The 16153-nt window shown below is 41.1% G+C and overlaps 1 protein-coding gene across 4 annotated transcripts in view; it reads left to right on the plus strand.

Moving 5' to 3' along the window:
• Positions 1-16153, plus strand: part of SUPT3H (SPT3 homolog, SAGA and STAGA complex component) — a 389952-nt gene that overhangs the window by 185443 nt on the left and 188356 nt on the right. For 3 of the 4 annotated variants that reach the window (XM_039913023.1, XM_029071799.2, XM_039913024.1), the window contains one exon: positions 16018-16102. In XM_039913023.1, coding sequence (XP_039768957.1) covers positions 16018-16102 — 85 coding nt within the window. Of the gene's footprint in view, positions 1-16017; positions 16103-16153 lie in introns of those variants that run through there. The other variant, XM_039913025.1, reaches the window with a different exon arrangement.

The following is a 16153-nucleotide window of genomic DNA, read 5'->3' on the forward strand; positions in this document are numbered from 1 at the left end:
TAGAGAGGGAAAGGAGAAGCTAGCTAATGATCTTCAGTTCACATCTTCTTTGGTTATTTCCAAATGCTTAGTACAGTTCTCTGTTGTAGTAGGATCCTAGCTCAATAAATGAATCAATAAATAACAATCGAATCAATTTCAATAAATAGTGATAAATGAAGTGATTAATTATGATTTTTTTTTCATTCCTGCACATTGTTCTTGATAGGACAGAGGTACACAGAGGTGTACTTGTCAGAAATAATAGCCATTGGATCTTGTGCATTTCAAAGCAAGTTAACCAAGTTTACAACTGAGCTGAGCTTTTATACATTTTAAAATTGAATTGCATTTTTCAGCTACATTACCTACATGGCACATTTTGGCAAGACTTGAAATAATCACCCCAAAATGTTTTTGCCCCCAAATTGGAGTGTTATATGTCCGTGGGGTCAAAAATGACACGATGACTCCATTCTGCCAGAATGCCAAGTTTTAGAATGCACGTTGAGTTGAATGTGGTGGCAGAATTAAGGAGCCATTTTCCTAAAACACACATCTGTCTTAATATAGTGCTACAGTGCCACATGGTAGGGATGGAGCAAGGGTTGAATACTACAGTATGAGTTTTCCCTAATGTGTGATTCTTCTCACCCCCATTTATTGAAGTGGGGGAGTATTACTTCCAGATACTCATTGTGAGTTCCTTGAGGGACAGGGACTATGTTGGATCTGGTTGACCGTATCACCAGCTCATAATAATGATGATGATAATCCTAAAAACAGCAATAATTGGAATGTGTAAAGTGCTTACTACATACTAGGTGCTGTGATAGCTACAAGACGGTCAGGTTATACACTGTCCCTGTCCTACATGGGGTTCACCGTCTACCTAAAAGTTAGAACAGGCATTTAACCCCCATTTTTTATTATTATTGTTATTGTACTTGTTAAGCGCTTACTTTATGCAAAAGTGCTGTTCTAAGCACTGAGATAGATATAAGTTGGACACAGGTTGGACACCGTCCCTGTCCCCCATGGTGCTCACAGTCCTAATCTCCATTTTACAGATGAGGTAACTGAGGCCCAGAGAGGTTAAGTGATTTGCCCAAGATCACAACAGAGACATGGCAGAGCCGGGCTTGACCTTCTGACTGCCAGCCCTGTGCTTTATCCACTAAGCCATGCAGTTTCTCAGATGAGTAAATGAGGCACAGAGAAGTTGTGACTTGCTCAGTGTCACACAGCAGGCAAATGGCAGAGGTGGGATTAGAACCCAGGTCCTCTCACTCCCAGATTCATGCTCTTTCCTCTAGCCAGTGCTGTGCTTAATGTAGTAATTGGGCATATAGAAAACTTTTAATAATTACTATGACTGTTAAGAGAGTGTAGTTTGAACTCTTAGGTGGAGTGAAGGCATGTGCAGAGAAGAAGCGTGGCTCAGTGGACAGAGCATGGGCTTGGGAGTCAGAAGTCATGGGTTCTAATCCCGGCTCCGTCGCTTGTCAGCTGTTTGACTTTGGGCAAATTACTTAACTACTCTGTGCCTCAATTACTTCATCTATAAAATGGGGATTAAGACTGTGAGCCTCACATGGGACAACCGGATTATCTTGTATCTCTCCCAGCTCTTAGAACAGTGCTTGGCACATAGTAAGTGTTTAACAAATGCCATCGTTATTATTATTATTATTATGCTGAGTGATAAACTCTATATTGGTTGTTGACTTACTCATTATCTGTAAAACCTGCCCTGAAAGGTATGTCCACTCATAGTTGGTAAATATTAATAATAGTGGCTCTTGTTAATAATAGTCATAACTTTGTATTTGTTAAGCACTTACTATATGCCAGGCGCTGGACTAAGCGCTGAGGTGGATATAAGCAAATCGGGTTAGACACAGTCCCTGTCCCATGTGGGGCTCACAGTCTCAATACCCATTTTACAGATGAGGTAACTGAAGCACATAGAAGTAAAGTGACTTGCCCAAAGTCACATGGCAGACAGGTGGCAGATCCGGGATTAGAACCCATGACCTGACTCCCAGGCCCGTGCTTTATCCACTACACCATGTTGCTACTCATATGCAAGGACTTTCTAAGTGCTGGGGTAGATGCAAGTTAATCAGGTTGGACACAATCCCTGACCCACATGGGGTTCACAGTCTCAAGCCCCGCTTTACAGAGGGGGTAACCGAAGCCCGGAGAAGTTTCGTGACTTGCCCAAAGTCACCCAGCAGACAGGTGACGGAGCCGGGACTAAATCAATTCCCTCTCTGTTGTTTTGAGGCATTTCCCTCCCCAGAACTCAGTATCTCTCCCTCTTTGGTCTCCCCACCTGTGCCTCCACCCCCCCAATGCTTTACCCGACCCCCAGGCTGTACGTGTGGGCCGAGGAAGTTGTCCTGGTTTTGCCCAGCTGTCTCCCTCAACATTTTTGTTTTCTAGGTCCCCTACTGTGCCTTCCCCAGTCCCGTTTTGGAGCAGCTGCGGCCACTCTGGGCCCTCAGGTTGCCTAGTGTCCAGAACACAGCTGGCTGGCGATCAGTAGCTCCTCATTCCCATCAAGGAGGCTGTCCCACAGCTGGGAATGCCCCGTCTCCTGGCGATGCAGAAGCAGACCAGCAGTTGGGAACTGATTGTAAGGGGTGGTGGGAGCCAGACAGAGCAGTGAGAAAAGCTGGCTGAGAGGGAGCTGCAGGCAGGAGGACAGAGTTATGAACTCTTGGGGATCCCCAGGGTCTGGGTCAGGGGTTCACGGAACGATGGAGCATTCTTTCATTCACTCAAGTGTATTTATTGAGTGCTTACTGTGTGCAGAGCACTGCACTAAGCACTTGGAAAGTAGGAGCAGAGTTGAGGTTGCGGAGCCTGGGATCAAGAGAGATGCCGATTGCGGTCCATGGGGTCAAGAAAATCCCTCGCAGTAGTGGAGGTGAGGAAAGTGGCGTGATCTACAATGTCATTTTGCGTACTTGTAAGTCAGCGTGTGCCACCTGGTTCTGGAACAGAACCAGATATATTCATTTACTTATACAGGAAACTGTTCCCCGTGATAGAGCTCCTTTTTTTCAGGGAACGTATCGCAGATGTGTCCTGGGGCAGACATTTTAAAAATTTAACTGAACTAGGCAAAAATAAATGAAAAAATAGGTTTGGGTTATAGTCCCATTCTTTTTTCGATGGTGATGATGAAAGTGTGAGTGTTTTTTATGGTATTCTTTAAGCATGACCTGTGTGTTAAACACTGTTCTAAATGCTAGGGTAGGTTCAGGTCAGTTGGATCAGCTATAGTCCCTGTGTCCCTTATGAGGTTCAGACTCTAAGTAAGAGGGAGGGGGGATTTAATTTTAAAATTTGTTTGCTTCTATTGTTCTTTTTTCTTTCTTTCTTTTTTTTTTTTTTTTTTTACAAAATAGAGCAGCTAGGGCACTTGAAGTGAGAAAGGTGACTTTTCAAAATATTTTAATGGCCAAACAGGATGGAGAGTTTATAGTCCCTGAATGTCCACTTGCTTGGCCTGCACAGCTATGCTACATTCCATATAGCTTATATTAAAATATTTTGGAAGAATTTAGTATGTGTAGATCATCCATTACTAAATGTCAGAAAATTCTCCATTGAATGGAATTTTAACTCTTTTAATAAAATTGCTAATAAACTTCCATTCTTGATTTTGAAATAGGAAAATGCACCTTTCTTTATGTATTTTCTTCAGGTGCACTCCCCAGATATTAATTATTTCTTTATTTCCTTTTTTTTCCTTAAAAGTAGGGGAAAATAAAGGCTAAAGACCAAGGGAAAGGGTAAACCCCTCCCTATTCTTGATGCTTTCGATGATTGTGTTAATGTTGAACATTGTTGTTGGAGAGAGTTTGGGATAAAATCAGGAACCAAACATAATTAATAGGTGCGGATGTGGTGCTATTCCAAAACCCCTGCTTTTGTTTTCCTAGCAAATACATCAAGGGTAACTTTAAAACATCAATATTTTATTTATAAAAAATCTTTTTTCTGGTTCCAAAAAAGCTTCCAAATTGTTCTTAAATAAAGTCTTCTGAGAAAAAAAAAATCTCTCCACTATCAATGTGTTTTTGTGATTTTAAGAAAAATGAGGTATTTATAATGGATTGAACTAAGATTTCCCTGCTATTTATCTCTATAATGTTCACCATAAAATGCTTCCAGGTGACATCTTTTCTTTTGTAATATTTTTCTCCCTTTTCATTGACACCTGGAACAAATTATTGTGGGTTGTGACATTTTTACACATTTATGCATCATTCACTTGGAAAATGGGAGAAGAAAGATGGCAAAAATATTTGAGTAGAAATATTTTATTTCGCTACTTCTGTTTAATAAAGTTAAGAGAATCTATTGCCATTTTTAACATTTTAAAACACCGTTACATAGCCTTTTTAACATAATTCAACAAGTTTCACTTTCTCTTGTTTGCACAATGCACTTAATTAAACAGAATATGTAGTACTGAGCTTTCTAAATTTGACCAAACACTGAGCAGCCTAGTATGAATTCAACTGCAATTTTAGGCTATTACCTGTATATACTTTGTGCCATGTCAAATGTTGATGTTGGTTGGCTAGTTGTGCAGGATACATTTTGACAGACACTTAAACAAAACCATATACTCTTTGAAGTTCTCATGGCATAGACATTGGTGATGGAAAGAAGTATTATTATAGTTTATCCCCGAATCACATGAATATTGGGGTGTGGTGCCTTCACCAATCAGCAATTCGAGAAGGTGCTCTAGTGACTGGGAATTGCTATAAGGCACTTTTTATTTGGAGGTCTTCCACATCTTCTCTGTGCCCCTCATCCATCGTGACTTTGTATTAATGATGTGTATATATCTATAATTCTATTTATTTATATTGATGCTATTGATGCCTGGTTACTTGTTTTGATGTCTGTCTCCCCCCTTCTAGACTTTGAGCCTGTTGTAAGCAGGGATTGTCTCTATTTGTTCCTGAATTCTACTTTCCAAGCACTTAATACAGTGCTCTGCACACAGTAAGTGCTCAATAAATGCGATTGAATGAATGAATAATTCTTTGGTAGCCCTGCTGTTGATCCAGGGAATAGACCACTTTTCTGGGATTCAGGAGACCTGGGTTCTAGTCCTAGTTCTGCCTGGAGTTTGTGAATGGCCACTCTGCAATATGTCACGCCCCTGCCTCCCTCCTAACTCGTTATAACGTGTGCCTTTCACTCATTCATTCTTTCATTCAGGCGTATTTATTGAGTGCTTACTGTGTACAGAACACTGTACTAAGCACTTGGGAGAGTACAGTGTAACAATAAACAGACATATCCCCTGCCCACAACGAGCTTACAGTCTAGAGGGGGAGACAGACATTAATATAAATAAATGACAGATATGTGTGTAAGTACTGTGGGGCTGCGAGGGGCGATAAGTAAGGGGAGCAAGGCAGGGTGACCCAGAAGGGAATGGGAGGAGAGGAAAGGGGGAGCGTAGGGGTGGCCTTTTGGAGAAGATGTGCCGGTCACCCAGTTGAAGCAGTGGGGTTAAAAAATCCTTTCCATCAGATATGTTGGCAAGCCAACAGGGTTAGAGCGCCATTCCACTCTAGGTGCTGCTGAATTTCCCGCAGAACTTGGGTAAAAGCCCCAGTTTTGGTGCTCCTATTCACCCACGCTGGTCGCTTCCTAGTGGATAGAGCACGGACCTGAGTTCTAATGCCGGTTCCACCACGTCTCCTGTGTGACCTTGGAGAAGCCATTTAACTTCTCTGGACCTCAGGTACCTCCTCTGTAAAATGGAGGTTAAGACAGTGAGCCCCATGAGGGACAGGGGCCGCGTTCCACCTGATTATCTTGTATCTGCCCCAGCGTTTAGAACGGTCCCTGACACATAGTAAGCGATTAACAAATACCATCGTCATTATCATCATTATATGTTTTTTGTTTTTAATGATATTTGTTAGAACTTACTATGTATCAGGCACTGTACTAAGAGCTGGGGTAGATACAAGCTAATCAGGTTGGCCACAGTCTGTGTCCGACATGAGGCTCACAGCCTTAATCCTCATTTTATAGAGGAGGTAACTGAGGCACAGAGAGGGAAGTGACTCGTCCAAGGTCGTACAAGCAGACAAGTGGTAGAGCTGGGACTAGAGCTAGAACCGACTTCCAGACCCATGCGCTTTCCGTGAGACCACGCTGCTTCTCATGGCCTATGCTGGTCATCGGTTCAATGGCCACAGCAGCCTCAGCCAACCCAGGAGAGTGCAAATCGTGGTAATTAGATAGAAAAGCCTAGAGAAATGGAATAGCAATCAAATCACATGTTGGGTAGTGGGCAGTAAGGCCAAGGATAATGTTCAGTGACTCGAACCATACCTATTGGCAGAAGGCTGTAGGGAGCCCAAGTCAGATAACTTATGACCAACCAAGTTGTCGCGTCAAAGTGCATCTTTTTGCTCAGGTTGTTAAAGGTAGAATGAGTCAATCACTGGTATTTGAGTGCTCACTATGTGCTGAGCAGTGTATTAAGTGCTTCAGCGACTACGGTAGAACAGAGTTAGTAGACACGTTCCCTACCCCAAAGGTGCTTTCAGTCTAGGGGTTCTGAAGAAAGAACTTGTTCCTCGATTTATCTCGGAGACGCATCAAATAAGAATCTGAAGGTGCTGGAGATAATAGGTTGTGACATTCCCTCACCGTGACTTTGTGGATAGAGCACAGGCCTGGGAGTCAGAAGGACCTGGGTTCTAATTCCAGCTCTGCCACATGTCTGAGTGACTTGGGGCAAGTCATTTAACTTCTCTAGGCCTCAGTCACCTCATCTGTAAACTGGGGATTAATAGTGTGAGCCCCATGTGGTACAGGGACTGTGTCCAACCTGGTCATCGTATATCTACCCCTGTGATTAGAACAGTGCTTGGCACACAAGAAGTGCTTAACAAGTACCATAATTACTTTTACTATAATTATTGTGACATTTACTCCTGCACCCAGAAAGGAGGTCATTTCTTGCCCATGGAATTGATTAGCGGAGAACAGGTGCTTCTGACAATATTTGAGATGGTGTAGGGTTGTTTGTATATGAGACTATTCATGTCTTAGTTTTATATGAGTACAAATGCATGTATTCCTCCATACACCTAATATAATACATTTAGAAACTGTACACATGGATGTTCGGCATGGATTAACTATTTGCAGTTTAAATGAAAGCCACAGGCTATTCAATTAGTGGATAGGCTTCAAGTGCCACATTTGAATTGTGTTCTGTATTATGTTTTGCCATTCTTCTCATCACTTTTTCATCATGTCCCCTGAGAACAAACTGAAAATTCATTTCTTCTGGGCTTGTTAAATTCTGTTTTGATTTAGGGAATATTGTTGAGACTAGAGATAAACCTTTCCGTATTTTTCTCAGAACAAAAATGACTGAACGCTGTCCAATCTGCATATTGTAGAAAGACAATTGTCTTGTTTTCTTCTCGATCAAAACTGAAACCCTTTGTGACTGAGCAAATGGACTGTATTGTATAGAGCAACTGGATTAAATTATACATATTTGATTTGACAGTGAAGAGGACTTTCACATGCATTTTTAATGCAGTTTTAATATTTGGAAGAAATATAACACTTTTGTAAATACTGTCCTTCCTAGACTTACTAAATGATGTTACCATGCTATTTATCAAAAATCCCAAAGGACAACTTGGGGGGAGCAAATGCAGCAATAATAATAAATTGATTACTTAATTGAAACCTATAGGAATTAATGCCAAGGGGCTCATTTGACCAGGAAGTCTGAGATGCCAATTACATTTTTAACATAATATTAGGATGCTTCTCTCTGTCTCATTTTAAACCAGATTGTTGAGGGAATTACAACTATCCCGCAATTTGGATATTACACTGTGAAGCACGGAATGGTGAAATTATACTTCTGTTTGTGGATTCCTGGTTTTCTTCTGCTTTTTCTGGAAGTCCTTTAGCAGTCATGGCTATTGTGTGAATTTTTTGATATGCATTTTTTCTGGACATTTTTAAATTCACGACATGCTGTTTGACATATTTGGTTGTCACTCTGATAGACTTTTTCGAGGGTATCTGCGTATGGCTGACAGATACGAGTCTGGCAATCCCTCTTACATTATGGGAGAGTAAAATAAAACATGTGGAAGAATAACTGAATGGATTTGGCGACATATTGAATATGCCTTATAAAAGAGATAGGAGTCTTCAGTCTTAATCCTGCTATCACATTGGCATTAAATTCTCAGGCATTTCAGCTTTCCTGGTTTGTTTTCTACCTCTTAATATGGTGCCCAGGTAGTAAAATTCTGTAACATTATTCAGCGCTGTGTCCAGAAGCAGTGTGGTTTAGTGGCTAGAGCATGGGCCTGGGAGTCAGAAGGATCTCAGTTCTAATCCAGACTCTGCCACTTGGATGCTGTGTGACCTTGGGCAAATCACTTCACTTCTCTGAGCCTCAGTTACCTCATCTATAAAGGGGATAGAGACTGGGAGCCCCATGAGGGACAGGGACTGTGTCCAAACGGATCTGCTTGTTTCCATCCAGCACTTAGTATAGTGCCTGGCATGTAGTTAAGTGCTTAAAAAATACCACAGTTATTATTATTATCAGATGGAGATATGCAGTTATGCCATCCCTGCCTGATGCAGAACCTTGGTCATTTTCAGAGTAAGGCCAGAACAGTGCACCGTTCTTAAAGAATGGTTCGTAATCATCTGCACTACTCAAACGGAACCATGTACATGAGACTACACGGAGCACTAACATACACTCAGTGAATGATCGTACAGGTGATTCAAGGAGTTTCAATGGTATTTCCAGCCTGTTGAGTGGAAAGAGTTTCCCAGACGGTCCGAAAATAGTATTCTGCCACTAACGAGTCGTGAATTCTCCTTGTTGTGTCTTTGCGCGTGGCCGCTTAAAATAGGTGAATGAGACTAGCTAGTACGTAGTCTGTTACTTCCTCCTTCCATTTCAAACGGTCAACTCTCGTTTTTCACAATATAGAAATAACTAAATACCAACTCTTCTGCAAAGTGTAAGTACTGGCATGAACAAATGATCTCGTGCTAAGGCTATTTTTCAATAATTAATCTGTCTCCATTTGCTCTTATTGCTGACACTTCTTTAGGTAATAGATTTCCTTAGGGTTTTATAATTAAGTCTGACAACGCGTTCTTTTTTTAAGTGCTCAGTAGACCTAGAAGGATGTAGTCGGTAAGCCTGATTCTTCCATTATTTTAAGCATACATAGTTTAAATTACATGGGACTCTTTGGGCCAAGGCATTCAGAGTTGGAGCATAACTGTGATTTACATTGTGTTTGACTTATTTTCCTTCCCAGCCCCACCTAACCAACCTTTTTTGTAACTTATACAAGGGGAAATTTATGCTTACCTGATACCATATGTACTGTGAATATGAGTATGTCTGAATGTACTGTCTGGAAACAGGTTAGTTGGCAAAAATGAATTTTAGCTCTTCAACCTACTCTTCTTGCTAGTAGTGAGAAGTGCTTAAAATACTCACAGCTACCACGAAAGCTAGCCTGAAACAGTGTGACCTAATGGATGGAGCGAGGGCCCGGAAGTCTTCAGGTCCTGAGTTCTAATCCCAACTCCTCCACTATTCTGCTATGTGACCTTGGGCAAGTCACTTCGGTTCTCTGTGCCTCGGTTACCTCATCCGTAAAATGGGGATTTAGATGGGAAGCCCCCTGGTGTCCAACCTGATTAACTTGTATCTACCCCAGCGCTTAGTACTGTGCCTGGCACATAGTGAGCACCTAAAAAAAACAACATAAAAATAGATGGTCAATGTATTATTTTATTATACCCTTCCAAGAACCTAGTACAGTGATGCTTCGGTAGCTGGCTGGCATGGGTGAAGACCCCATAGACATCCTTTAGACTATTAACTCTTTGTGGGCAAGGAATGTCCTGTTGTATTTTACTTTCCCAAGCACTTAGTACAGTATTCTGCACACAGTAAGCATTTAATAAATACGATTGAATGAATTTTGCAACATGCTGCATCCCTACCGTCCAGCTATCTCCTGGCACTCTGTACTACAGCAGGAACATAATAATAATTGTGGTATTGGTTAAGCGCTTACTGTGTGCCAGGCACTATACTCAGGGCTAAGGTGTATACAAGAAAATTGGGCTGGACAAAGTCCCTGTCCCATGTGGGGCTCACAGTCTCAACCCCCATTTTATAGATGAGGTAACTGAGGCACAGAGAAGTGAAGGAACTTGCCCAAGGTCCCGCAGCAGACAGATGGCAGAGCTGGGATTAGAACTCATGATCTTCCGACTCCCAGGTCCGGTCTCTGTCCACTACGCCGTGACTGTCAGGAAAAAGGAGTGTCAGAGCGGTACAGCATAATCCACCAGCACTACAATTCCTCTGTCCCGTTTCGCCATCCAAAGTCCCAGGATCAATAATCATCTGGTTGTACCTATTGAGAGACTCCGTGATCATTACTAATGTAAATTAGCATTGGCATTCTTTTCTCTTTTGGGGGGCAATAGGATATTTGGAAAATGCAGGACTTTAATTTGAATAAATAAAATTCCACCTGTAAAGGATAGGAGTTGTTCTCCATCTTCTGTTGAGATCCTCTTCCACGTGCCCCATTGCTCTTTTCCAAATGCTTTTTGTTTCCTTCACGTGTTCCTTTTCACTCTGATCTTTTGCTTTTAGGTTTGGTGAAGGATAATCAACTTTTCTTCTATTTGTGTCTCGTATTTGCCTCGTTCATCCTTGATTTCTTTGGAAAAAAGAAATTTTGGTCCACAAGAGTCCTTTAGCCAATTGGCAGGCATAGCTCAACTGCCCCTCTCAGAGGCATTTCACTTCTCGTACTAATTTTAGAACAGAGCTCCTGCCATGTATTTCCATTTTTTCGTTAGTGGTATTTAAATGCTTACTGTGTGCCAGGCACTTTTCCATTCTAAAAGGAGTCTGTTCTTGGGGAAACAGATGGAAGGTAGGGGCTAAGATAATAGTCACTTCTCCTCATCTCCTTACCTGCAGGAGCATGGAAGAGAATGCTCTGTCTGTCTCTCTCTTCTGTGTCTCTATCTCTGTCTCTCTGCCTCGCTTTTCTCTACTCTTTTATCCTCCGAAAGATGGTCCACGGAGTCAACGATTCAAAGCCCTGGTAAAATCTCACCACCTCCGCAATCCTTCCCCAATTAATGCTAAGCACTTCAACTCTTAAAAGCTTATCAGCCATCTCTCGACCTTTTGATCTTAATTGTACCTATCCTCATTATCCTCATTTATTCAAACGCATATTCAGGTATTTACCGTGACTGTTCCATTTGTAAATATTTTTATGTTCATCTCGTCTGTTGGAGTGTGTACTCATTATGGGCAGGAAATATGCTATTTGTTTGTTTAGTACAGTGTGCTGTACCTAGTGGGTGCTCCATAAATACTACTTCTAGTTCAGTCTCACCCAAGTAAATAGCCTATTGTCATGAAATGGAGCCCTCCCAATTGTAACAACTTGAAATATGTATTGCCTGTTAGTTATTTTTGTAGAAATATTTTAATGGACTCTTTGTGGGATGATATACCTGCAACTTGATAGCTTGTCTATTTTCATTTGGAATGCAGATTCTTTTGTAGTTCAGATTGTTCAGTGAACAGGTCTGGTGATGGTAAAAACTTTTTTTTTTAATGATATTGAAGTGCTTACTCTGTCGAGCACTGTCTAAGCTCTTGAGTAGATATGAGTTAATCAAGTTGGATACAGTCACTGTCCCATTGTGCTCACAGTCGAAGTATGAGGGAGAACAGGTATTTTCTCCCATTTTAAGGTTGAGGAGACTGAGGCACAGAGAAGTTAAGTGACTTGCCCAAGATCATACAGCAAACAATTTATAGTCAGGATTAGAACCCAGGTCCCCTGACTGCCTGGCCTAAGCTCTTTCCACTGGACCATGCTGTTTGTGAAATTTCAGTTGTAGTGAAAGTCAGATGACCTTTTTTAAGCCCAAATGCCTAAATTTGTGGAAGGTTTAGCTTATTTCTTGATACGTGTTTTGCTCTTATGGTTGGGAATGTATCTGTTTAATGAATGTCCATTTACTTCTTTTCAGTGGAATTTTCCCTCTTGGTACTTATGAATTTGTTATATCAAGCATTCACTTATTGCTGAATTTCTGTCTCTCTGTGCATGGGAAATAGATCTACAATGCTGAATTGGATGGTTCTAGAATCAGTAACCCTTTGAAAAACAATCACATGTTCCAAAATCTCCATACAAATTGGAACAAAAAAGGAATCTTTTACTCTAACCTTATGAATGGACTCACATTTCTAGGATTTCTAGGCTTTTGTCAAACCTGTGCCATCCACTCATCTCAAAAGACTGTAAATCATCCATTTGAATGTAAAATCCAAAGGATAATGTGAAACATATGACTTTATGCTCTACTCTGTATGTTCGCTCTCTTTCATATATTATTGTTTATTTGGGTATGGAATTTAAGTAATGTAAAAGTACTGTACACTAAGTACACTAGGCAATTGTAGCTAGGTGCTGTGGTTTTATTTTTCATTTTTTCCAGAAAACACAGTGCCAAAACCTAGGTTTCTGTCTATGAGAAATAAATTGGCAGAAAGGATATGGGGAAAATGGAAAAATCTGAAATGGTAGCAAGTCAGGATAATTAAGGGAGGTAGAATTTCTTTATCAAGCAAAACACCTGGTCACATTAATTCATAGAACTGTTCCTCAAATTTGACTTCCAAGACCCCTTAAAGCCACTGAGAGATTTCTGTGCAGCCACAGAGATAAAAATAGAGACAGATGGATAGCCAGATTAAAATTGAGAGACCCAGATCTGAGAACTACTGTTGTATCTCTGTCCCTATTCTTTTTTCTTCTGTTCGTCTGTCTTTGAGTGTATTTTCTGTGTCGCTGTCTCTTGTTTCTTTCTCTGCATTTTTTTTAAATCAATCTATCAGAGTCAGAAGCATGAGTTTCCAAGTGAGAGGGTGGATGCCCCTAGCTCTAGAATAAACTAGAAACAAAAAGAAAAATAGGAACCGTCTTATATCCAGGACAAAGCAGGCATTAGAGAAGCCTGCCAGGAATCTGTTGCAAATTTCGATGGCTCAGTCACCGTGGGTCAGTTATATTCTGTGGTAGAGACATGGCTGAAATCACTATTTAATCAACATCACAGTCTGAAAGAATATCAACAGAGAGATACGAAGGCTGAGGTTTTGCCACTGTAGATCTAGAAAGTATTCCAAAAATACACAGAGCCAGCTACCGGTTGTTCGATGCCACAAGGTTAGAGAACAGAGTCGAAGGTGTCTGCCAACTCTGTTAGATTGTACCTTCCCAATCACTTAGTACAGTGTTCTGCACACAGTAAGCATCCAATAAATAGGATTGACTGAGAGTACTTTTGCTTGGTGATGATTACTGGAATTGGGTTTAATTTAAAAAACTCAAGATTAGCTCAATCTGGCCTCCTTTACCACATGTAAAGACTAAGCAGAGATAGAATGATCTTTCCACATGAACCATGTACCAGAGTCATTCTTGAACTATATTTAGCTCTGGTATGGTCTAGTGGATAGAGCAGGGGCCTGGGAGTCAGAAGGTCATGAGTTCTAATACCGCCACCGCCACTTGTCTTATATGTGTCCTCGGGCAAATCACTTCACTCCTCTGGACCTCAGTTATCTTACCTGTAAAATGGGGATCGAGACTGTGGGCCCCTTGTGGGAGAGGGACTGTATCCAGCACAATTTGCTTGTATCTACCTCAGTGCTCAATACAGCGCCTGACACATAGTAAGCACTTAACAAATACCATCATTATCATTATTATTATTAATATGACCGGGCGTGAAGATAATTTGCTCTTGGCAAGGGAGGCAGACTTGTCCCAAAAGATCATTATCATCATCTGTGGTATTTACTGAGCATTTTTCTTTTTTTATAGTTTTTGTTACACGCTTACTATGTGCCAGGCACTGAGCTAAGCACTGGTGTAGATCCAAGCTAATCAGGTTGGACAGAGTGTCTGTCCCACATGGGGTTCACAGTCTTAATCCCCTTTTACAGATGAGGTTTAGTACAGTGCTCTGCACAAAAGGAAGCACTCAGTAAATACCAGTGATTGGTTGAGGTAACTTAGGCACAGAAAAGTGAAGTGACTAATCCAAGGTCCCACAGCATGCTTATAGGATTAGAACCCAGGTCTTTCTGATTCCCAGGCCTGTGCTTAATCTATTTAGTTCCACTTGATGGTGTGCAGAGCAATCAGTCAATCAATGGTATTTATTGAGCTTAAGCACTTGAAAGAGAGCAGTACAACAGAGTTGGTAGACACCTTCCTTGCCCATGAGCTTACAGTCTAGACGGGGAGACACAAGAATATAAATAAATAATTCATAATATACAATTTATAGATATGTAGATATGTTTTGATCCCACTGACTTCTGGGAGATTAGGCAAAGCCAACCACTTTGTTCTCTGGATTATGTTATTTTACTTGCCCTTCTCTGAAATTCTCTTGCCAGCTTTTAACCAGATGTTTGTGGAAGGTTTATACAGCACATCACTTTTTCTATGATCTAGTTATCGGGCACTATCTACCTGTCTCTCTGTCTTTGCCTCTGTCGTTGTCTCCGAAGTTTATCTCTTAGTCTCTTATCTGACTCTTTATTTATGATATTTAAGCACTTAAATATGTATGTCAAGCCTGTTCAAAGTGCTGGGGTAGATACAAGATAATCAGGTCGGACACAGTCTCTACCCCACATAGGGCTCAGAGTTAAATTGGAGAGAGGAGAATTTAATCCCCATTTTATAACTGAGGTCATTAAGTCATGGAGATGATGTTAAGTTACTTGCCCAAAGTCACCCAGCAGACATGTGGTAGAGCTGGGAAATAGAATCCAGGTCCTCTGACTCCTAGGCCCATGCTCTTTCCAACTCTACTCTGCTTCTCTAGGACTCTTCATTTCCATGCTCCATCTGCCTCGGTCTCTCTGTGACTCTGCCTCCGTTTATTTCTTTCTGTCTTGATTTTTCCCACTCTTCTTGGACCACCCTACCTATCCCCAAGGAAGTACCATCCCCTAACAGTGTCTGCAAGAAAAAAATGGTTCTGTTCACTAATTTCATATCCTTTTCTTCAATTCATGTTAGGTTACTACAAGACGTGACAATTCACGAGTTAAGCTTTTCTGCCTCAAACTCCACAGCTTTGCCTTCAAGGCACTGTCTGCTTTTCCCCTTACCTACATTTCCACTATAATCCAAGCTCTCTCACTTCATTCCAACTTATTATACCTCAGTGAAGGCTTGAACTAAATTAGAGAAAGCCAGCCCCTTTTCTCTTTATATTGGGCTTGAAGCCTTGTCTTTAGCACAAATGGACTATTTTGGGGACTTTTAAAACCTTTAGTTTTCAACAATCCTTTACATATTTACTACTGTCTCCCTCACTGTTGACCTCTTGCTCACTTTCCTCCTTTCCGCCTGAAAAATCCCTCCCCATTTATAGCCAACAGATCATCACTCTTCTCATCTTCCAACCTTTACTAAAATCATATCTCCTCCAGCAAGCTTTCCCTGACTAAATTCATACTTCTCCACCTTATTTGCCATCCTTTGTGTCTTACGCTCCTGGGTCTGTACTCCTTAAGCAGTTGGATACTCACCCTACCTCACAACACTTACACAACTCTCCTTATATTCTGCTGCTCCCCTACCTGTAATTTATTTTAATATCTTTCATCCCCATTAGATCTTAAACTTCTTGTGGGCAGAGATTTTGCTTTCCAACTCTATTGTATTGTGCTCTCCCAAGTGCTATCTGTACTGCTCTGCATACAGTAAGTGCTCAATAAATACCATGGGTTTTGCAAGTTTTTAAAAGTGCAGCATATTTACAGTATATAATACCAAATGAAGCACAGCCTCAAGAATGATTTGACACCACTTTTTTGTTGTTGTTTTGCAGGTTTTCTTTAGGAGATGCACGGAGACCTCTTCATGAAACAGCGGTTTTAGTCGAAGATGTAGTACATACCCAGCTGATTAATTTGGTAAGAAGCTTACAATCTTTTGTACTCTGTACTCTGTAGTGTTTAGTGCAT

This window comes from Ornithorhynchus anatinus, chromosome 9, assembly GCF_004115215.2.
Source record: "Ornithorhynchus anatinus isolate Pmale09 chromosome 9, mOrnAna1.pri.v4, whole genome shotgun sequence".
In the NCBI taxonomy this organism is placed as follows: domain Eukaryota; kingdom Metazoa; phylum Chordata; class Mammalia; order Monotremata; family Ornithorhynchidae; genus Ornithorhynchus; species Ornithorhynchus anatinus.